General features: G+C 46.5%; 1 protein-coding gene across 5 annotated transcripts in view; it reads left to right on the top strand.

Annotated features, from left to right (window-relative positions):
- Positions 1–23,896, top strand: part of PCDH19 (protocadherin 19) — a 112,575-nt gene extending 88,679 nt beyond the window's left edge. For 3 of the 5 annotated variants that reach the window (XM_072627044.1, XM_072627042.1, XM_072627041.1), the window contains one exon: positions 22,612–23,896. In XM_072627044.1, the coding sequence (XP_072483145.1) occupies positions 22,612–23,201 (590 nt within the window). In that variant the 3' untranslated portion in view covers positions 23,202–23,896. The remainder of the gene's footprint in view (positions 1–22,611) is intronic. The other 2 variants (XM_072627045.1, XM_072627043.1) reach the window with 1 other exon arrangement.
- The last annotated feature ends 344 nt before the right edge of the window (positions 23,897–24,240 follow it).

The raw sequence follows: 24,240 nt of genomic DNA, 5'->3' as shown, positions 1-24,240 counted from the left end.
AACTCAACCACCTCTTTTTACAGAGGAGGAAACTGAGGCCCAGAGAGGGAAGTACCTTTCTCCAAGATCTCCGGGTAGTGAGTGGGAGAGCCAGGATTTGAACTCACTTCTCCTGCAGATCTAGAGCTCTTTCCACCCTTGTTGGCTTCTAAGCTCCTGGAGACCTTTCCCCATCAATGTGGCATGATGGCCAGTACCCTAAATTGGAAAACCTATTGTGTAGTCTTGGGCCAGTCCTTGCCTTCTCTGGCTTTCACTTTGGCCCTCTGTAGAGGAAGGCTTAGGCTAACTGGCTTCTGGGAGACCCAAGTGCAAGTTCTTGGCATATCTGCTCCCCTACATGTAGCCACTTTCAGGTATCAAGGATTCCAGATTCCTGGGGATTCCTTCTCCTGCCAATGGGATTAAGGAACAGATGGTTTATGGAGAGAAAAGGAAGGTTCTCTACTTGTGAGGGTGGAGGGTGGAGATGGCTCTTGCAAGTGCATTTCTTTCCTTTGGCGTTACTTTCTTGGAAACTGCTCAAGGATCACGCTGCAGAAAGATATGGGGGTGGGAATCAAACTGTAGAAGCAGGTGTCTCATCAAATCAAGAGAAACACACTGAGTAATTAAAAACTGATGCCAGGGCCTGCTAAGGAAGGAGACTTTGACAGGGTTCGAATTTTAGAATTGTCAAGCTAGAAAGGGCCCAGAAAGACCATCCATTGCCTCAGGATGGCACACCAACTATCCCCTGGTGATTGCTATCCCCCCACCCCACTCGGCGAAGGAGTCATTCCACCTCCAAAAGAACTCATAAAATACCTGGGAGCGCACAGGCAGGGGCTTAGTTCAGCCCCTGACTCTTGAACTGATGATTACCAGCAACTCAGCCCCCTTTTGGATACTTTGGCAGCCCTACCCCTTTCTGATGACTTGCCCTCTCCTACTTGCATGGAGTAAGTGCTTAATCTTTCCTAGTAGAATGGCAGTTCCTTGAAGGTAAGGATTTTTTTCCCCATAAGTCTTTGTATGGCCAGTGCCTTGTACCTGGTAGGAACTTACCAATTGCTTGTTGGACCAAATTGAATTGAAGGAGGCCCTGATAGCTCCCTCACTGGTGTCCCCCATGGCCAGTCCCTCTTTCAGCCAAGGTTGGCCCTGGCTTATTCTTTCTGTGGTCTTTCTTCAATGTTCATTGTAACGTATGCTTGACCCTTCCTGTAACTCAGAGATATTTACTTGATAAGCTTTCCATTTAGTTTCTCTTGGTGTATGCTCAATAAGCCCCATTCCTGGGAGCTTGCTTCCATTTTCTATGTAGATTTCATATAGGAGAGAGATGCTTTCTGGGGGAATGGGCATCTTTCTGACAATGCAGCTTCAATTGATTCTAGACGTTAACCAAGAATTTTTTAAGGGTTACTACTAAGTCCTAGAGTTACAAGGTACATGTGTGGAAGGAGGGCCCATAGTCACTAGTGGTTAATTTATTGAAGCCTTTTGTTTGCAAGGCCAGTGCCCTTCTCCTCCTCCCTCCTCCCTCCTCCCTCCTCCCTCCTCCATGCTGAATGTAAAGAGCCCCGCAACTCAACTCTGTCTTCCAAGTAATGAATCAATTTCAGCTTGGCATCAGGGCTGCTTCAGGGATATGGTTAAAGGGACCTTTCTCATGGTCAGAAAAACATTGGATTGGAGAGTTCAAGCTGAGGGGGTTCTCTAAGTAAGAGCCATCCTCCAAGTGCGGAAAAAGTGAGATCCCTGCATAGAGGCCCTGCATTGAGTTCAGAAACGTCAGCAAGCCTGAGACTCACTAGCCAGGAGGAGGCAAATTGCTGGAGCACATAATTAGCCCAAGGGGACTGAGTGATAGTACCCAGGTGTGCCTACAGCTCAAGCAGCCCGATATAGCAGCCTTGCACTTGGCTTGGCTTTGCACTCCCAGTGATCCCCTGCTGAGTCCTCTGTGTCTCTCACAATTCTGTTGACCAGGGGACTTCAATTGAATCACAGCTTGACTCTTCTCGTGCATGCTCCTGTCTAACCTTGCTCCTGCTGCTGGTGTTTCCTCTCACAAAGGGCCCGGAGGGAATTCAAGTCTTCAGTTTCAGGTCTTTGCTTCCTTCTCAATTTTCTTCTGGCTTCTACTGCATCCACTTGGTCACTGTTTCTAAAATGGAGCTGCGTGGTTGGGGTTGGTCAGGGCCCCATTCTTGTGAAGCCAGGCATGCAAGGTCTGATTGGACCCCAACTGGTTTGGTTCTGTTTCTCAGCGTGCAGTGGGAACCTGGGAGTTATTTTTTATTCTTACCTAGGGCCTACCAAAATGGTGGTGACACTGTCTTCCTTCCAGTTAACCTGTTATCACCCTTTCACCACCTACTTCCTTGGAGGCCTCCTTGTGGCCTGCCCTTGAGGGCTTAGAATCAGCAGAAGCCCTGGTAGGTCCTGCGAAGTACCAATGAAATCATAGATCCTTGAAGTATTCCCCTTAGGCCTTCCAGCTACTGAGCTCCCATCACTTAGAGAAACTACTCTCCATTCACTGAGTGCTTTGCCTTTGTTGGGGGTTGTTTGGCTTTTTGTAGTAGAGCAGAAAGAACCCTTTCCCATCAAGGAGCCAGGAAATCAAGACTCTAGTGCTAGCTGTGAGACTTGGTGCTTTTCAGTGCTGCTGGCTCACCCTCTAAAAATGAGCAGTGTGGCCTAATGATCTCTAAGGAAGTCTTCTAGCTCTAGTGTTCCTTGGGTCTAGGAAATTCACACGGTCAAGGGTTGCCTTGGAAAGGGATTAGATTCTGGCTGGGTTTGAAGAAGGGCACTGGATTGGGAGGCAGAGGACTTGACTTTGAACCCTGCTCATGACTGTATGACTTTGGACAAGTCACTGAAGCTCTCTGGGCCTCAGGTTCCTTCTCTGCAAAATGAGGAACTTTAGTTTAGGTGACCTTTAGAGTTCTTTCTAGCTCTAAATCTGTGAACTAACACTTCACCACCTCCGCTAAAGAGGAGGCACAGTGGCAACCTGGCTCACGGACCACCACCAGGAGCTTCAGGTATGGAAAATATCCTTCACACAATAGGAAATGTGTGAAAAGAAAAGTGGGAAGAAATTCGAGCGTCAGTCTGAGTTTGGCAATCCCTCTTTACCTTCTTCCTCAGGAGGCAGCATGAGTGGCCCAATGGATAGAGCTATGGACTCACAATTATAGGATCTAGATTCGAATCCTGATGTTGCCTCTTATTACCTGGATAACCTTGTGCAAATGGGTTTCCTTATGTGTAAAATGAGGGGGATGAGATGAGATGACTTCTAGGTGTCTTTCAGCTCTCAGTCTATTGTCCTTTGAGCCTCCTGATCCCACCCAACATAGCTTATTAAATTGAGGCTTTTGTCTGACTCGCTCCCCTTGGTTTTCATATGGCTCTCACTTTGACCCAGTTCCATTTCCCACTCATCCTTTTGTCCTTCCTTTGCTTCTAGGACTGTGATGAGAGCCTTCACCTCAAATGATAACCATTGGGTCTTCCACTCCCACATGTTTGGGGGGCTGCTTTTGTTCCTTCCTCACAGCTCTGCTCCTCCTTTCTTAGCCAGCCTCCAGTCCAGGCCTGCCAGCTCTCCTTTCCTTTGGAGGTTGAATTTACCCAAACTGGGCCCTGGATCAGTCTGGAAGAGTTCTAGTTGTCGTTATCTCTAGCGTTCCTATCGGAAAGCCTTGTTTAAAAAAGCTCAAACTCCGGTCGCCTTCTTTGAAGCCAGGCCAGCTCAGCCTCAGTGATGAAGCTGGGATGGGGAACTACAGGAGAAGAGAAGTTGGAATTTATTTTGTCCCTCAGCAATACTAAGTTCATTTGGCATGCTTTTTCTCTCCAGTCTCTCAGAAGCCGGATCACCTGTGTCTGTCTCTTTTCCTTTGGTGTACCTGTGCTTAAAGAATTAACTGGCTTGCTTCTTGTGTGCTCTGACTTTATCTGCCCCACTGCCCTTTATCATTATCATCATCTTGCCCCCCACAGCGTTAATTGTCCGTATTTCCTTTTGTCTTCCCTTGCCTGTATTCTAATACTCCAACCAGCTTTTCTCTTTGGCTTAATCACCCCGGGCTCCTGGCTCATCAGCTGAAGGGGTTTCCAATGGTGAGTTCCCTCCTAAATTCCCTGGGAAAGGCTCGGGAGGTAGCTGGTTGGCATGGAGGACCATCATCATCCTTTTGACTTCCTCGGACCAGCCCCTACCCCCAACCACAGTGCCTCATTCAGTTTAATTAATCATACTTAACATAATAAACAGTTTGTCAATTTTGCTTTGCTAAGGCCTAATTTTCTTTTAACATCTAATGATTTCTGCATTTTCATCCAGAAAAGAGCACAGAGTAGGAAGTGGGATTGTGAGGGCAAGGGCCTTTCTCACCTCCAGTAGAGGATGGGGAACCATCAGGTAGCTCAGCCCTAGGCAAGATGCAGAAGTTGATCCCTCTGGCTGAGTGCTCTCTGCCCTCACGGGCACCTCCCCACTCTTGTCTCAGGGGTCCAGAGAACCCTCTGCTGTGCTACCCCTAGGTCCTAGATTGAGACCTGGAAGAGAAGCCTTTGATCTAGGGCAGCCTTCTCACTTCACAGAAGAGGAAACTGAGAGCCAGTGAAGGGATCACAGTTTGTCAGTGGCTCTTCTTGCCTTCAGGCCAGGTCTCTTTTTCTGCTCTCACTAGTCCTCAGTTGATCATTTCTGAGCCTCCAGAAATGGCCTGGTCAGCATAAGAGAGACATTAGCCAGGGTATGGGGGCCTGGGGCCCACTGAGCAGCCAGACCAGAAGACCTGGGTGAGGAAAGGAAGGGAGGACAGGGAGTCCGGGAGGGAATAAGAACTGCTGACCAGAGAGGCGGGCATTTGAGTTAGTCAGGAGGACCAACTCCACTCAGGTCCTCTTTGGGATGTTAAAAATAAGATCTGAGATTTGGAGCTGGACAAGATCTCAGATGACACTGAATTCAATCTCTGCATTTTGCAAATGAGCAAAGTAAGCTGCAGAGAGGCGCCTCGGGCTGCCCATCATCACCTGGGTGTTCAGATCTGATGCCTGGGCCTCCAACTGCACCTCCCACCGGGCCCCACTTCCCAACCTTTCCTGGTCCTTTCAGCCAGAACAGCTGACCTTCCTGCTTCATCTCTCCTTGCCTCTGTTGCTAAGGCACTGAACTAATTCATGCGGAGATATTAATGACTGAGAATGACTTAAGCCCTCTTCCTCAGAGATCCTTTGTATTTGAATGAGAGGTCCCTGGCTTCCATGTTCTAACCCAAAAGAGGCTCTACCAGTGGGTATTGTGACAGGCCTTTGGGGGAGGCAGGCACCTGCCTATTGTGCCCATGCTATCGCCAACCCTGACTCTCTCCCAGGGAGTGATGACTGGTGCCTTTGTGTGCTTCATCCTCAGTCCAGAGAAGTAAAGGCTCCCTTTGGCAAGGATCAGATTAAGTCTTGAGTTGCTCCAGTAGATTTGAGCTGCTTTCTCTCAGTTGTAAAGCTTTCCTCTGGATACAACAATGCACCAAAGACATTTTCGTTTCGCCTTTCCTTGCCCAAGTAATTAGCAAGGTTTCAAACCTCCCTCACCAGGCTCTCTGGCTGGAGGGGCTCAGCAGGGCCGTGTGCCAAGTGCCAGGGGCTGCCTCTCTGTCCTTTCTTCTTGCTCTGCATTTGAGAAACTTGAGAGGCCTATGGAGCCCCTTGGGAGTGCTGGTGGACAGGGGGAGAAAACAACAGCCATGTGCAGGGAGGGAGAGAGGGTGGGCGAAGTTGGCCGGGTCTCCGGACTGTGGAACCTGGAATTTTCCAGAGGCCAAGGCCAAGGTGGAGGCAACAGGAATGATCTTATTGTGTGACAAAAGCTTTGGAAGTTAATGGTGCAGTGACAAATTGTTTCTGTTGGGGTAGGGCTGGTTCTGTCTTTTGGGGTTTTCCAACTGTATTTCTGGGATCTCTCTGCCAAGTCTCGTGAAGATGGCATTGGCATTCTATGCTGTACTTCTCTGCTGTATAGGGAGCTTACTTCTTCTCCTTCCCAGGGCATGTCCCTTGACCTTTCTGTTCTTCATTAGCATCTAAGGAAATGGGAGAATGAGAAGGAACCCGGCATAAAGTATTGGTCATTCAAGACCAGGACCACTCCAGCTGTGTAAGCATGACCCAAGAGCTCCACTGTCTATGATTTGGGAAGGGCAGACTAGGTCTGGTCTGGAACCAGATGTTCCCTCTGGGCCACACCCTGCAGGGTCAGCTTGCTCATCTTGCACAGTCAAGAATGAGGATAGGGCCAGATGGTCTCAGTTACATGGCTGTTCAAGGCCCCACCCCTTGGCAGCAGAAAGCAGGAGAAATGTGAAAGAGGGTCGTCAACTCTGCCACATCGGGAGAGATCAGGACAGGAGGACGCAGAATCCCTGCACAGGCCATCCCCTATGGGAATCCTTTTCTCCTTCTCCCAGTCACTCTCTCTCAGATTATCCTAGTGGAATATTAGTACCTTGAGGACAGGGCCTATCTTTCCTGTTGCCTTTGTGACCCTAGCACCTGTAAAAGTGTCAATAACTGTTTCTTGCATTGGATTCCATTAGATGTTACTCTCCTGCTCAACGAATTGTAGTGACTCCTTATTGCCTCCCAAATCTAATACAGCCTATACCTAGTCTGTCTCCAGCTTTCACTCATATGCTCAATGTTCCAGTCAAATGAGCCTACTTTATTCTCTACACAGTTTCCAGTTCTATGCCTTTGCCCAGGTTGTGTCCTATGCCTGGATTGCAGTCCCTCCTTACCTTGGCTTCTTGGTATCTCTGGTTCCCTTTATGACTTGGCTCACATGTCATCTCCTATATGAGCCCCCCAACCCGAGTTGTAAGTGCCATCCCAAATCCTTATACATATGGTATATATATACATGTGGATCCATATGTACAGATACGTATATATCTATCTGCACATATATATTAGATATAAATTTCTAGTTACTCAGCAGTGAACATATATTTCTGGACCTCAGCAGGGTGTAAGCCCTCATGTCTGTATTCCCAGCAGTTAATAGCATGGTACCTAACATATCTGAGTTGTTTAAGAAATGCTCGTCAAATTGAATTGCAATGGAAATAAGCAAGCAAAAAGCAATGGGCATCCAAAGTCAAGAAGATAGAAAAGAGTGAAGGCATTGAAGACGTGAGCTGTGGTGTCCGAACCCTAGGACAGCAGTGGGCTGAAAATGATGAACGAGAGCAGGGTTTTGCTTTGCTGCCAACAAACCTGCCCTTTGGGAGGATCTGCTCTGCAACCCCAAGCTCTTCACCTCCTGTTGCTGCCCTGTGGAAGGCAGCATAGTGTAGTAGCTAGACACAGGAAGGGCTGCTGCTTTCAGGCTCAGTCTGTGACTCATGCTGCCCATGTGGCCCAGAGCGCTGCCTTCAGTCTCTCTGTAGGACTCTTAGGCTGGATGGTTGAGCAATCAGATGACGACAGTTTCCCCTTTGGTTTGTGGATGCGTGTTGTAAAGTTTGCATCTGGACCTTCTCTAGTCACTCCCTTCTTGGACCTGGTAATTTTATTGAACCTCTATAGAGCTCGTGTCCACCATCAATGAAATCTAGATTAAGTATAAATCATGTGCTGTTCAGTGGAGAGGCAGTTAAAGGCTTTGAAATAGTCATCCCTGGACAAGAGAGCGTACTCAAAAGGCTTTTGGTTTGGATTTGGGTTTTGAGGGGAGGAGGGTGGGAAGTATAATGCTATTGATTTTAGGGACTGATGAATTCTATTAGTGAGACTGGAAGCTGATGGAAAAATCATATTCCTAAGCAAGTTCCCTGGAAGGTGGTGGGGCAGTATCATTGAAGCAGAAGGTCATTTTGTAGGCTGGCTTGAGGAGAGACACCAGACCTTTGGTCAAGCATTCTGTTTGAAGGCATTTACAAAAAAGGATTTCCAAGAAGAGTGGAGAAGAAAACCTTTATCAGTCATCCCACTGGCAACAATGAATTCTCAGTAAGGCAAGAGATTAGTGAGGGAAATCCTAGGGTTTATTGTATGACATAGCCCCATTTTGTTTGTGAACTCCAGGAGCCTTAAGATACTTGGGTTGAGGGGGCTTTGCAGAAGGCTGCCACACTGGCCAGCTGCTCCTCAGTCTTCCGCCATCTTCTGACAGAAGAAAAATAGCAGAAACAGCAAGCATCCTGTGCCGCAACGCACCCTGTCCACCTAAAGCGTGTGGTTGGGATGCCCCTTTGCACTGTACAAAATGGAGTCATCATCAAGAAGGCAGGGAGCATTCCAGTTGTATTTGCTTTGTTCATCTGACTTGTTGGGCCCAAATGCTGTTGAACATCCACAATAACCCTGGAAGGTCACTTGGTTCAAAGCTTAACCCCTAATCCAGAGGTGGGGAACCTGTTGGGGAACCCCCTTAATAAAAGAATTTGTTCTGCAAAATTTGGATTCAGTCAAAGAGCCACACTTGAGGACTTAGTGGCCTTGAGGCCATTGCAGATTCCTCACCCCTGCACCTAATCACTTAGGCTTCAGCTATCGATAGCTGATTGGGATCTGGAGATGGCTGGGCTCAGACCATGGGGCTCCATATTTGCTGGGTGGCCCAGCCAGGAAGACTGTAGATGTTGACAGTCCCTCTCCAGGCCTTATTAGTCAGGCTGACTGTGTCTGACACTGGAGGTTCCCTGTCACCAAGACGAAGTTTGCTTCCCCAGGCTTTGGCTGGTGGCCCAATGATATTTCTGTGAAGGATGAGGGAGGGCCAGTGCTCGTAAGATGAAACTGGCAGCTTCCAATCAGCAGCAATTTCCTCCCAGTTGGGCCTTTGCTTGTGTGTTTGTAATTAAGCCAATACCCCCTAGCCTTTGGGAATCTGAGGGAACAGTAGGATTTTTATACGAGATTTTAAGCATTAGTTCCCAAAAGTAGGAATGGGATGGAGGCAAGCAGGTATAGACTGTCTATAGCTGTGCAATTGAATCTCTCCTTTTCCTCAAGCATTCCCTAAGGATGATACTTGTCACACATTCTGGGGGAAAAAAAAAACTAGAAGGAGGCCCCAGAACTGGAAGGCTCCCAATAGTGGCCTCCAAGGTAGGGGCTAGAAGGCCCATCCACTGTCTGAGCAACCAAGCCCTGGCCTTTCTGTGTGGTCCCATCATTCAGGTCACTCACTCCATGAGTGACACTGACTTCCGGGATGGTACACACACACCAGAAGGGTCCTTAATTGTAGCCACCATCTTTAAGTCAGTCATATTCATGTTCCTAGGCATGTGTGAACAACTGGCAGGTTTGTACATGGAATCCTAACTTAACTGCAAAGGAAATAACTGATCCTCACCAAGTACCTGTTGTGTATATGGCCCGATGACTAGAGGGCTGGCCTTAGAATCAGGAAGACAGAGGTCCTGCCTCTGAGGTAGGTACAGTGACCATGGCTAAGTCACTTAACTTCTCGGATGCTCCCAGGCTGTTCTCTAAGACTAAGTTATAGGCAAATAGCTAATTTGTATCAGTGGAGTTCCCAGACCTGGGAGTACCCTACATGGGTGAAATATGATGTCAAGACTCAAATGCCCAACCATCCCCCCAAAAAAAATTTAAACAGAAAAAAGAATTCCAAGACCCTGTTGAGATGTTAGCCATTGTGTATGGAATTAGCCTGATTCCACACAGTTCTTCCCCATGCCACCCCCATCATCTCAGCATAATCATCCCTCTGGAGTGATTTCTTTGTTGAAATATTGCTGACCTCCCATATTGAAATGGACAACACTGAGTTAAAAATGTAAATTTTTCATTTTGCATAAACTCTAGAAGAGACTTCCCATGGGAATGAAAGCATTTGTCAATGTCCTTGTTGGTTAGTTTCCTATAAGCATCTTACGCAGGAAAGATGTCAGCATTGAAATTCCATGTAGATGTGTGTGTAGGAGTGTGTATAATGTGTGCGTGTGTGTGATTAATAACATTGGTGAACGCTTCAAAAGCCAGGAGATTTGAAAATATACGACTGCATCTCTCCTTCTTCTCTATGTCCTTTCCATGCACCCCCTGATCTAGCACCATTAGGGGAGATCAGGGGTGATGCCTTGTCCTAATTTATGAGTAAATGGTGCTCCCTGACTCCTCATTTCAGAGCTGTTTGCATTTTACCAAAGCTGATTATTTTATCTGGAGTTTTAATAATGAGCTGGATTACTTGCTGTTCAGTAACTGATAGAAGCAAATAAAAAAAAAGATTGCAAAGGGGAATTAAGAGTATATGAAACCTCTAGGGCTATAGAGCATTATTTTTTTTAAATTAATAATTGTAAATTAATGTAAATTAATAATAACCCTACATAGTATGTTTTGAGAGCACAATGCCAACATCTTATATTTAGAGAAACATGCATCCTTCTCACCATTTGGAGCTGCCAAACCCAAGGTTCAGAGATCATCCAGTCTAGAATGGAATTTGTCAACTTTCCATTCTCGGTGTTAACTTTTCTGAGCTCCACTCATCCTGTCAGGGAATGATGTTGGGCCCTGTAGTGTCAGGTCTCCAAATCTAGCTAGAACCTAATGGTGAAGGAAGAGTGTTTTGATGAATTGAATGTGGAGCAAATACAATAAAGCTGGAAACTGGGAGAACAGAGTATTTTTGAGGAGTGGATTATTGAGAGGGGAGATGCTGAGATATGGTTTTTAGTAAGACATATAAGGCAGTTAAAAATGCATTCCCAATGAAGAACACTGGCCTGAATTTGGGTTGTAGTTGAAAGACCAAGAGTAATTGATTTGGGCTGGTTTCTCTATTGTGAACTAGGCTTCCTGGAGGCCAGAGAGCTGTCATTGCTGTAGAATAGAAGCTCCTTGAAGGCAGGGATCATTTGCCATTTTGTCCTTATGTCTAGAGTACTAGTACAGGGCTGAGCATATAGAAGGTACTTCATAAATGTTTCATGGATTAAGTGGGCTTCTACTGAAAAGCTTGCTGGCCCTCCTACATGGTGCCAGCCCCAGCTTCCTGTGCCATTTGTGCAACTGGGGCCCAGCCAGACTCCAGGACTGACTTGGTGCATCACTTGCCTCTGTTGGCAGGGAGAGATGGACAGAGCAGTGGCATGGGACAGCAAGGCAGGAATTGCCCAGGGTGATAAGCATGACATTCTCCTTGGGGAAGGGCCTAACCCTAAGAAATCATTCTCTCAGTAGAACAGTCCAGGTTTGAGGGCAGGTTCAGTTCTTGTGGTGCAAATGGAAGAGCTCAGGGTCTGGGATCAGTGAACCAGAGTCTGAATTCTAGTTCTGCCACTGGTCATATGACCTTGAACAAGTGACTTTCCTTCTTGTGTCTGCTTTCCAGAATGAAGAAGATTGGATTGGTGACTCCAAATCTCCAATCTGTGATCTCCTTAGAGTTGAGGTGCCCTGGCCTTGCTCTCCAATTTGACCAGAGACTATGGAAGCCACACCCCAAAAATTCTCCTTAGCTTTTGCCCCAGCCTGAGAGCATTAACTCTCAGTCATTCTCAAGGAAAGGATAAGATTAGACAACTGCACATTGTCCATGGAAGACTGATAATAATGAGCAGCCGTATAAGGGGATGTTTGATCCTTTCCAGTTTCCCATTCATTATTCATATTTATTATTCATAAATTCCAGCACAAACATTAGGCTTGCACCCCAGTGACATATCTGCATTTTATTTTCGGTTGATTTCTACCTGGTTTTGCAAACAAGGCCTGACCGGGTGGGGGCTGCCTCTCTTGCGCCTTTATCTTTCTTACCACTGTGTTCCTATTCCCATACAATTTCTCTCTTTCACGCTGTTATCATCCCTTATATCTTCCTCCCCCCATCTCCCTCTCCCTCTCTCTCTTTTTCTTAATGTTTCAGGAAAAAGATTTCTAACATGGAAAAGTGATATTTGAATAGATTCGCCCAAGGCAATCAATTTACTTTTAATTTGTCTGGAACTAAGCTTTTCTTTGTTGCAAGGAGGAAGGATGGAAACTGCTGTAAAATTTATTAGCTTCCAGGAAGATATTTGAAATGACTTTTTTTTAATGATCATGCTGTTCTCTGTACCCAGAAGCTGGGTTGTCGTAGCGATTACAGTATTCCAGATGTCGCAGAAGAAACCCTGAAACACCAGGGTGAGGCCGCTCAGTGGGAACAGAAAATACAAGCCAGGGAGCTAATCGAAACTACCTCTCTGGAGTCCTCAGTGCCCCCACTCCCAACATTTGTCTCTTTCCCATCTTCAGTGGTCCCAACCCAATCGATGATGTGGGAGACCTCCACCGACCCACTGCATCCCTTCCTTGGCAGGGATTGATACAGAAAGAGGCTGCATTGTTCTGGGGACTTGAGAATGCTGTAATTTTTGAGCTCCTTCTCATCGGCCCTTCCTTCTCATCCCCACCCAGGCACGTAGATATCTTGGTAGTCTTGAACCTTAAAGAATTTAGAAGCCTCTGCTTCTCTTCACTGAGCCAGTGTCTGCTGTGGCCTCTTCTGTTACAAACTCCAACATCCCAGGAACTAAAAGAACACATATGAGTTCATATTGAGTACAGCATTAACTGCTAAAGCTTTTGATTTTCTCAAGCCTTTCACTGATCACCACCACCACTACAATTTCCAGTGGGCCATTGTTTCCTCCATCTTGTTCTCTGGACCTGCCTCATTCCTGTCCCCCGTTGTGGAATGGAAGTGATTGAGTTTTGGGAGGGCCACGAAGTGAATTATAACAACTTACTGATCTTCTCCCTCGCTTGTATGCTTTTGCTCCACTTGCCAGGGTCTTGGTATCTGTCTCCTTGGGCAACATTCATCAGGCTTGCTGCAGGGCTTCCCATTTCCCTTGTAGGGCTTTCTCAAATGGTTTCTGAACATCAAAATGAAGTCAAGCAATTTGTCAGCCGATTTTTCTCTGCCTTTGGAGTACAAACAACAAAAGGCTCAAGGCCAGTCCATCTCTGCTTATCTCAGTCACTGTCAGCGCCCTTTCTTTCAGAGGCTCAATTTTTACCAGCAGTACTCAGCTTCATTTCCCTGCACCTCGTGCAACGGCACAAATGACTCCTACTTAGACACATCTTGAAATCTCTTCTTTTCTGAATTACATTGAACCGAATCCCATCCTGCCCCTCCCCATGCAAAAATGGAAATTCCTGACACTCTTGTGATTGCCCAGATTGCAGCTGGGATTGTTGAACCGCATGGGCCACGCCATCATCTAGCACAAATATGAAATTGGGAAGCCCTTACACCTTCATAGGCTTGCACTTGCTCACTTTGCCCAGCTCAGCACTAAAGATTCCATCTAAGAGAATTCAATTGCTTTGAATTTTGAAAGGACCATCCTTTTCATTTATTTTTGCATTGTACTGGAGTAAGTGGATTTTGGTGCGTAGCCTGTGTGTGGCAGGGGTAGTTGAAGAGGTGAGGGGAGAGGGCTCCTCATCTCGCCTCCACTGTCCAGCCAAGCGTCAGACCTCAGTGGGATGTGGCAAGGCCGGCATCCAGGGACTCCCCTCCCTCCTCTGGCTATTGACCAGACCCCATAGCATCCTTGTTTGTGAACTTGGCCATGGTAAAGCTGGCTACAGTCTGCTATTGTGAAGGTCTGGTGTAGTTCCCAGAGAAGTCACAGAATTCCAGAATCTCCAACTTGGATACAAATTCATCAACCATTTAGTGGAACCCTAACCTGAACCCTTAATAACATAGTAGACAAGTGATCATTCAGTCTCTGTAGGAAGCCCTCCAAGGAGGGGAAACTGAAGAAGCCTATTTCTCTTTGGCATGTGATGCCTGCTAACTGCCATGGGCTTCTAATGATGAGTTCAGGTGGCATGCAAGCATCTCTTATATTTGCTTTCCCATCCTCACCCCCAGCTATTGTGCAGAGCACAGTATTTGAAAATGGTAGATTTGGCTAGAGTCAACCATACTGTGCCATTGAAGGTCATCCCAGCAAAACTCCCTATTTCTCTGATCTGTACCCACCTTCTCCCTTTGGATGCCCTCTGTGTTCAATCCCCTTTCCAGTTTATGTGACCTTGGTTCAATCACTCAGATCTCTGAGCCTCAGTTTCTTAATCTGTAAAATGAGGGGGAAGTTTGACTAGATGAGCTCTAAGGGCCCTTCTGGCTATAAATATTGGATCCTATGATCTCAGATCTTTCCTGATCCACAAATCAAGACTTAACTTTCTTGTATCGCCTTCTTTGGAGTTTTGCTAGATGACTGAAGTAAATTCAATGGGCTAATTTGGATTCAGCTTGATAATAGCTCCCTGAACTCTTCCCCTCCAGGTAAGATTCTTATTGAACGTGGGTCTTTATTGTGTTAACCCAAATTAGTGGCTGTCTGGATGTGTTTCTTTTTCTAAAATTTTTTTATTATTATTATTTTATTTGTTTTCAGTGTTTTACAATCACTTTCATATAACTTAGATTCCCCCCCTCTCCTTCCCCACCCCCTTCCCTGAGACAGCATACAATTTTATATAGGTTCTACACATATATTCCTATTAAATACATTTTCACCTTAGTCACGTGTTGGGATTGGAAGCTCAATTCCGTGTGGATGGTCTCGGGCAGGTAAAAGTGGGACTTCTAAATCTTAGAGTCTTACGAGGCCCTCCATGAACAGCGGGGGTTCGAGAAGGTCAGACTGAGCTAGCTCGGCTAGCTCGGGTATTTCTGCCTCTCCCCGGGAGATACATGATGGGTGGAGTCTCCCTGCCCTCGAGGTCGTCCCGGATTGGAGCACACCTAGTTACCTAACAGCACGGTATTGAGATGCAAACTGTGCGCCTGAAGGTTAAGTAGGATTGAGGAAGCCTGAAAGCTCTCTCTTAGCACGTGTGGAGCCAAAGAGGACAGTAGGCTCCCCTTCTTTTCTTTCCTCTCTCCCCGCCCCTTCTCTCCCCGCTTGTACTTCTACTTCCAATCCCTTAAGCTTAGCCTCCTTAGGAAATCTCCCCCTCTTCCTCCTAAGGAAGAGTCCCCTGCACTTGTAACCCAGACCCTGATATAAAGCTCAACCCCTGTTCGACTCTGGAACGTCCTTTCTCTCATATGTGCATCCGGCGTGGCCAGCCGAAGACCTCGGAGGTGAGGTAAGAAAGACTCGGGTAGCCCAATACAGGCCTCTAGGCCTGGCAGTCACGTTGTGTAGAAGAATTAAAATGAATGGGAGAAATCATAAAACAAGCCGAAATGTAATACAAAAGAAAATGATCTGCTACATTCTGCAATTTAATTCCATAGTTCTTTCTCTAGATGTGGAAGGTGTTTTGCCTCAAGAGTCCATTGGGAATTTTTTAAGTCCTTGCATTTCAATGAAGTTCTAAGTCTACCAGAAAAAATCCTCGCACACTGTGGTTGTTGCTGTGTATAAAGTTCTCCTGGTTCTGCTCCTTTCATTCAACATCAGATCATATAAGTCTTTCTAGGCCTCTCTGAAGTTTTCCTGTTTATTATTTCTTACAGCACAATAGTATTCCATTATATTCATGTACCACAATTTTTCAGTCATTCCCCAATTGATGGGCATCCCCTTGATTTCCAGTTCTTGGCCTCCACAAAGAGTGCTGCTATAAATATTTTTATACATGTGGAATCCTTTCCCATTTTTATGATCTCTTTGGGATACAGTCCTAGAAGTGGTGTTGCTGGGTCAAAGGGTATGCACATTTTTGTAGCTCTTTGGGCATAGTTCCAAATTGCTCTCCAGAATGGCTGGATCTGGTTGTGTTTTTTGACAAGAAGACCTTTTGGCTCTCCCCAAATTCAGTTGTGTGGATTGTCAACAACTAAAACTGTGCATGTAGCCAGCCCAGGCCCTAGTCTGAATTGTGGCAGTGGAGGGACTGGATGTCACAAAGGGCCTCTAATACATAGCAGGGCAGAGAAGGGGAGAAGAAAGAAGGGGACAAAACGGAGGGAGATAGGTAAAGGAGAAGGGAGAAGAGAGGTAAGGATGCATGAGTGTTGCCAATAGGGGACCTCTTCCCACGTATATGATCATGCACATCCCAGGTGCTACTTCCCATGATGCACTGCAAATGCTTGCATTGGCACCACCAAGGTCATAAGTCTCACAAAGCACCCAGGCAAGAGGATTTTGCTGGTGTCCCCTGCGGTGCGGGACAGATGGACTGGGCCTTTTCTTGGCAAAAATTCTTGGTCTTTCCAAAGGAAATGAGACCTCATTCCAAGTTTAGAGCTAGGGAGGGCTATCTTTTCAGTGGCCAAAGCTATAGCTGAGTCCTCCTCATGAGTCCACACTGCATGCTTTCCAGTGGAGTTCTCGGGAGGGCAGGCACAGGATCTTGGACTCTGACTTGGAAAGGACTTCAGAAAGGATTTCAATGGTCATTGAATCCAATCCATATTTCTCTCCTTCCCCTCCAAAATTGCCTTTACAAGCCTATGGGAGGTGGTCCGTCCTCTGTCTGCCTAAAGACCTCCAGTGAAGAAAAGCTCATTACCTCCATTTGGGGATACCTCTCATGGTTAGGAAATTTTCCCTGACTTCAAGCCTCTCTTTGCATCTTTGGGGCTCCCCCCAGGGTTCCTCCTTCTGTCCTTGGGGGCCATCACAACCAGGCTAACCCCCCTGAAGGGGCCATTCTGGCAATCCCATCAGAGTAGCCAGCTGCTTGCCCCTCTGTGCCCCTTCTTAATGCCTTTGCCAACAAGTCTGCTGCTGCATTGCTTGCTTGCCTGTGCTCCCTTCCTTATCATGAGCTATTTTCAGACCTTAAAAAATGCTTACTGGTTAATCGTGGAGTTTCTCATTTTCTTTGCATTCCACAGTTGAGTGGGAAAAGAGTTCTATTATGTATACCTATAGGCCCTCAGACTAGGATTAGGCACACCAGCTTGGTACTAATGGGACCCCACTGATTCAAAGTACCTGGAAGGGTTAGGATTTTAAGTAATTATTATTGTTAGCCAGGTGTTAAGAAGTCCAATTGTTTCTATGCTGTTGCAGGGCTATAAGATTTGTCAGGGCCCTCTAAGGTTCATTGCTCTGGGGCAAAGCCCTGATTGACCTATCCTAGTTACATCCCTATCCAAGATCACATAGTGAATTAGTAGGTTCTACTGAACCTGGACCTAGAATTCAGAACTCTGAACCTCCTAATGAAAGAAGTGCCCTTTCCTCAACATCTACTCCTAAGAGATCACTCCAGAGTATGTGCTAGATTGAAGGGGTGTTGGAAATGTGTTTTTTAAAAATCATCAAAATAAAAAAAGGATCTGGAGTTAGTGTGTTTTGCTATAAATCCCCTTCCTGGTAGTGAGACAACATGATTTAGGGGAGAGAGGGATGGCTACGGGGTCCAGAAGATCCTAGTTCAAGTCCAGCCGTTAGCACAATCTAGTTGTGTGACCTTGGACAAATATCATAAGCTCTCAGTGCCCCCAGACAACTTCGTGAGACTCTAGGTTACAGATGACTTGCTCTCAGACAGTGGTAGAAAGTGTTTCCACACTGCGAGTTCCCTGTGTAGATGAAATGACAGATTTAGCAGAATAAGAACCATGGCAGCAAAACCCTTCCCGATAGTCTGTTGGAATTAGCAACTTTTACTCTCGGTCTCTGGACTCTTGGTCAAAGTTGATTCTATCCCACCTGTCTTTTGTTTGTGTATCTTTTTACCGTAGTCCTAGGGTCATTGTTAATGCTGGGTTAGTCAACTTGCTAACATACATCAGCAGTGAGCCTTTGAAGGCATCACTGCAGACAGCATGGTCCAGTAGAAGGGAGTCCTGGATGAGAAACCAGAATACCACACAGTTTACCTTGCTTCCATTTTAACCAAGGCCTAGTTAGTGAGGATTAAGCTCAATCTGTGGCATGTATGTGGGTATGGACCAGATGCTCTTTTGATACGTGTTCACCTTTTTTTGTCAGGGACTATGTCCTCAATTGAATGTGTGTTGGAGTGGATTGGTTTGGGTTGATTTGGAGTGGGTGGAGCATTAACCATTCCTTTCTGGGATTATCTGATCTCTATTGAAGTGGTGACCATTACTTTAACTATTCTAGCATAGTGGAGTGTCTCAGTCCTGTGATCTTAATAGGCCAAGACTTTGTTTTAAGGTAAAGAACTCCTAGATTATTGAACATTTCCATTGTGGCTGAACATCGAGATGTGACTGACACACTGCCTTTGGTAAAACCTGGGCTGGAGTTCTCAGCATTGCTTTCTGCCTGGTTTGGGAGCCAGCGAGCCTGTTGGTCATATGCTGTACAGTGAGCTTGCCTATCTTTCTAGGAGACAGGCCGCTTCAGGCCCTAAGGAGGGAAGGAATTACTGTACAAAGGTTGGCTATTATTGGCACAAAACAACACTCCCGGTGCCTTTCTGTTTGAATTGCATCCTGATCTATTAGGTCTTAGCCACTACTGATTCTTTTGCCTTGTCAGACCCTCTGAAGACTGATAGCTTTATTTAAGGCTTCTAAGTGTTTTGCCAGAAGGTTCGTGCACTCTTCTTACCCAACTTTAATGACAAGTTGCCACTGATCATTTTCTTTTTAGTGGCTGGATGGGGCACGTAGCAGCTTTTCATAAAAATATTTGGATCCACTCAGAACTGTGATGTTCTGTGGCCTCAAGGTTTGGGTTCTTTTTCCACCCCATCCCCCCACACCTCTGCAATCATGTATGTGCCATGTTTAATGACAGAAGACAAAGATTGATGGAAGAATCTTTGCTGACTCCTTGTTGCCCCAAGATCAAATACACATTCTCCAAGTTTGGCATTTGATGCCATTTATAATCTGGCCCTAACCCCCCTATCTAACCTTATTTTCCATTAGTTTCTCTACCCCTCCACATACGCATTCTATGTTCTACTTGGTTCGATGACTTAGCAGGAAAGCTGGAATCTAGGCTTGGCTCTGCCACTTACTAGCCATGGCCTTGAGCCCTCTCTGGGTCTCATTTTCTCTTCTGTTTAATGAGGGGGTTATACTAGATGCCCTCCATAGTGGTCTCCACGTTTTTTCCAGAGCTGCCATTGTCTGCATCCTCAAACTGCCCCCTAGATTTGGTCAGAAGCAAGGGAGCAAATGGGGGGTGAGGTGGGTATGGATGAGTCTCTGTACCACCAAGCAATGACTTTCTGTGGAAACAGTTGATTAAGTGAAAAATGGGATTGGGAAGTGCTTTGCAAACCTTACAGGACTAGATAAATGTTATCTGTCATTGGGTCTCCTTCCAATATTGATGACTGGCACCCATTCATATACCTTGCTAGCAGGTAAGTAGCTCCCAAGGAGCTATGGAAGTGAGCCTAGGAAGCATTCTTTCCTCTGTATGTGTGTGTGTGTGTGTGTGTGTGTGTGTGTGTGTGTGTGTGTATGTGCATGCGTGCGCTCATGCACGTGCATGTGCATACACACCTGTGCTCATAGGCATGCAAATGTTTCCATTATACATTTGTAAGAAGAAGATGATGACTGATGAATTATGGTCAGTTCAGCTGGCAAACAAATACCTATCTGTGTGTTTGGGCCAAATTCCAAGTGTTCTAACCTTGCTGCCCTCATAAACAGGGGGAGTGAGGAAGAGGCTGTAAATGAAACAGACTAAGGTCCTTGGACCTTTCCTTGAAGAAGTATCTCTTAATGTGAATAGCAACTACTTCCTATCAAGACAAGTAAAGTAAAAAAAAAAAATCCTTAAGGCTAAGCTCTCTCCCAAACCCTCTAGGCATATGATTCCTCCCATTCCTGATGCCTAGGCCAGGCCAGGCCACTGTTACTCTCTATACTCTCAACACCTGCCTTGTTGCCCAAAAGAGAGATCCCTCCCCGCCCCAAACAGCAGGCCAACCTCCCTTGCTCCTTCCCCTCTGCTCTCATTACCAACCCTCCTCTAGGATTCGATGGTCAGGAGCTGCCAGGGGTCTTAGCAATCACCCAGCAAAGCCCTTTCATTTTCCAGATGAGGCCACACAGGTAACAAAAGAGCTCAAATTTCTAGAAGTCTTTCAAGTGGACTGAACCCTTGCCATTAGCTCTTTTGATCCTTGCCACAAGCCTGGGGGCCAGCTGCCACTCCCTGCATTTCACACACCAGTGAAGGGCTCAATGCTCTACAGGGATAGACATTTGCAAGGAGCCTTCAAGGTAGTTCCATTCAGTTTGAAAACCATTTATTTAGCACCTGCTGCTGGTAATTTCTATCTAGTAGAGGATGTACAGACAAAAAGGCAACCAAGTCCTGCCCTCAAGAAGCTTACATTTTATTGGTTTCACAGAAAGGTCATGTTCAAGGTCATGCTGCCTGCAGGGTGTCAGGGCTAGTATCTGAACCTGAATCACAGATTTTGAGCTAGGAGGAACCTTACTGATTTATTGAGTACCTACTATGTAGTATCCAGCACCATGCTAGGCATTGGGGAGGCAAAGTTAAACACAGCAGTGCTTGCCTGAGCTTTGGGAGCTCATATTTTCCTGGGATTCTCCAGAATGGGAAGCTGGGGTCCATTATCCTGTGTGGGGTGAGGAGCAGATGTCAATTTCCCCCTTGCCAATTTCAGGCAGCAAGAGGGCCCTGGTCCTGACCCTGGCCTTGGGATGGTGCTTTTCCACCCAGGTGTATCACTAGTGGTAATTTTGCTGTCACTGTTGTATCCATCCTCTTGATCCCCTAGGGATTTGTTTCACAGCTGGCTGGGGTTTAGGAGGTGAGTTGGGAGATGTCATTGCCTTTTTTCTCTTTCTATCCCTGTGATGGGGCTGCTAATAACTATGATGAGGACAAGCCCTCCCATCCCTTGGGAGCTGACTTACCTGGCCCAGTTCAGCCTGGTTGCACTTACTGAAGTGTGAGCCAGGCCCACTTTCAGCTGGCCTGCAGGAGATCCGGTTACAGTCTCCAGACTGTGCAGCAAATGGGTATCTTCTTCCTGGGACTAAGCTAGGCCTAAGGCCTTGTTCCTAATGGCTGAACCAGGGTTTCTTCAGCCAAAGCTTCTGGAGCACCCCCTCAACCCGCATACACACAGGCTTCCATCTCAAACTATTTGGCAGAACCAAAAATAATTTTCAGGGCAATTTCTTGCTCTGCTTATGCATTGAACTTCTATAATAACAAAACCAAACTAGTAAGATCACCATCTAGAAGGCCTGACTTCTGGGGAGCTCATTTGCAATGTGGGCTGCTGTGCATGGGAGGTTCCGGGCATTGTTAGCCAAGGCCCTGGAAATACTGACTGCTTCCCCAGCTGCTTGCTTTTCCCTGCTTTTCCCAGAGGGTGCAGTAGGGCTGGGGACTCAGTGAACATTGGGGGCATAATTTTTCAATGATTTTGGTGTGTGTGTGTGTGTGTGTGTGTGTGTGTGTGTGTGTGTGTGTGTGTATGTGTGCGCATGGGTATATGTGCATATATTTTACCTTTCTACCCCTGTTCCCCCATCCAAGATTTTCTATAAATGTTAAGCTACTCATATTTTTGGTGCATTGTATGATGTGATGAGAATTTTTATTAGCTGAGCCTCCTGTCAGAATGTGGTAGAAATACAAATGGAGCCAGAAAGCCGAGGTGCTAAACACCCCATGGAAAATGAATGGGGGGTGCAAGTGGGCAAAAGCCTTGAAGCTGCACCCTGATGAGGCCCAGGCCTCAGAAGGCCCCAGAGCAGGCTTAGCCCTTGATGACCTTGGTCTGGAAAGACCTTACTAACTGACAAATGCTGAGCCCTAGACACTGACCCCTTCTGCAACAGATTCCAAATGCTCTCTGTTCTGCTGCTGCCTGTGCCAAACACAGCTTGAGTCAGATCCCACCGAAGGATGAGGAAGTGGGGGGGAGGGAGGAGAAGTCCAAACAATCGGGCATCAGTAATCTAAGCCTCACCCCTGTTAAGGCTATATTGGGGTGCAGGAGAGAGAAGAGAGAGAAACTGCTGGCATGGGCCAGCTCAGAGTAGGGGAAGCTAAGGTAGAGCTGAGCAGAAGGCCAAGATCTGTCCATCTGCCCCCAGCTCTGGGGGAATCAGCTCCGGAAATGGCCTGCTGCCACTGGGCACCCTCTACCCTGTCTTCTGATTTGGCTTTAGAGACTAGGATGTCAACGGGGGGATGACACAGAGTGGGAAAAGAAGAGTGAAGAGGGCTTAAAAAACCACTTGTTAAGGAAAGCCTGGCTGTAGATATCCTTCCTAGAATGTTGGGTGTTTTTCCCTCACTTCTGTTGGACAAAGTTTCCAATATGCTGCCTTTGAGTGGGGCTCTTGATAACTGACTAGTAGCACTGCAATACTCGGGACAAACCTTTTTCTTAAATCTATTTCTCATCATAACTTGTTCGCCTTTCGGTTTTGGTTCTGTCAGCAGTGGGAACAGCACCACAAATAAAAAGGATAAGGAGTAAGGACTTATATATGACCTGCTAGCAGTTTCTTGCCTAACACTTGGTCCAAACGAAATAGAAGTCTGACTCTTGAAAGGTGACAGATATTACTGAGTTGGCCCGAGAAACTGGACTGTGGGCCATCACAATGAATACTAAGAAAGGCCGATGAAACTGACCTTTTCCTTTTATTTTTTTAAACAGATCAAAACGAAGGTTTTCATTGCAGGGAAGAATGCCGCATTCTCGGTCACTCTGACAGGTGCTGGATGCCCCGGAACCCTCTTCCTACTCGGGCCAAGTCCCCAGATCGTGGAAGAAACATCATCACTCTGTCTATCGAAGCCACCGCTGCTGATGTTGAGATTTACGAAGACTGCACCACCAAGAGAACTTTTGCAACCTTTGGCAAGGATGGGGGTGACCACGCTGAGGATCGTTCCGCCCAGAAAGGCAAGAGAGCCGCAGACCTGGCCATCTGCAGCCCCAAGGTCACCAGCGCCATCCGTGAGGCAGGCAATGGATGCGAAGCCATTAGCCCTGTCACTTCGCCTCTCCATCTGAAGAGTTCTCTGCCCACCAAGCCAACGATAGTCACCTACAGTGCCATCATACACTGCCCTGCTACCCACACCGTGGAGCAATTCCCCAACAACGGGCCTTCTCGTCCCACTGAAGCTGAGCCACGCGGAGCTGACAGCGAGAAAGTGGTGCGCGAAGTCAACCCTCTTCTGCCTGAAAGTCCTGAGAAAGAGTCCCCAGGAGCGAAGAGGCTGAAGGATATCGTGCTGTAGGCTGGCCACATGCAAAGGAGGAGCAACCATGGTGATGGATACACAGAAGAACCATGGTGATGTATGTGCGAACCAACCAGCTCAACAGCTTTTTCGTGGCTCACCAATGCCTGTATTTCAAAGCTTTTCCTAAGAGTATTGTTTATTTGTGAATAATGTCATAATGTGACAATCCCTCTTGTTTCAACAGGAGACAGGAGTGTTCATTTGGAGCAAATTAGCTTTGGTTTCTGGGGGCCTTGGGATGGGACAGAAGTGAGACAAATTGAGTTGTAAGAAGTATTATGTCTTAAGTATTTTGGATTTCTATATTTTTCTATAGTAAAGTTATAATGTAAATGTCTATTGTTTGTGGAGCCGAAACTAGCCCAAACTGCACTTGGGGCAAATTTAGCTGGGGGAAGGAAAGGTGCAGAGCACAATCTAAAGGTGGGAGGAAGGCATTTCAGACAGGGCTGCCATAGTGATGGATTACGAGCAGCTGCCGTCCATGTCTCTTGAGGACTGTGGCGGGAGGAACGGTGGACGGCAGTCATCACGAGGAGGAAACACACCCTCATGAGAGTATCCTGGACTGAAGGCTCATGCACCCTATTCTAGTTACAGCTCGGCTCGGATTATTTGTAAAGGATTAAAAAAACAAAACAAACAAAAAAAACGAAACAAAGAAAAACAAAGAAAAACAAAAAACAAAAGCACTGCTATCTGGACATTTAGTCAACACACCAATGTCTCGGTTTGGCAGACAGCGACTGGCTGTTTCCTAAGCACTGTACTACCAGGAATTCAATGACTTCGAGTCGAATCCCTACAAAGACTCTTGGAAAACTCACGCACCTGACGATGTTGCTAGTTTCCCATGGACACCTGCCCGCGAAGAAGACTCCGTTTGTTGTCACTTAATTACTATCCTCTGATTCAGTGTTTCTGATTATCACACTTGTGGTGATGGCAAGGGGTTTTAAAAGTTGTGTTTCTGAAACAAGACACAGCTCCCTGAACTGGCAGCCACACCACTAGGTACTGCACGCAGAGATGG

This window comes from Notamacropus eugenii, chromosome X (genome assembly GCF_028372415.1).
Source record: "Notamacropus eugenii isolate mMacEug1 chromosome X, mMacEug1.pri_v2, whole genome shotgun sequence".
Lineage (NCBI taxonomy): Eukaryota > Metazoa > Chordata > Mammalia > Diprotodontia > Macropodidae > Notamacropus > Notamacropus eugenii.
This window is presented reverse-complemented; position numbering and strand designations above follow the sequence as displayed.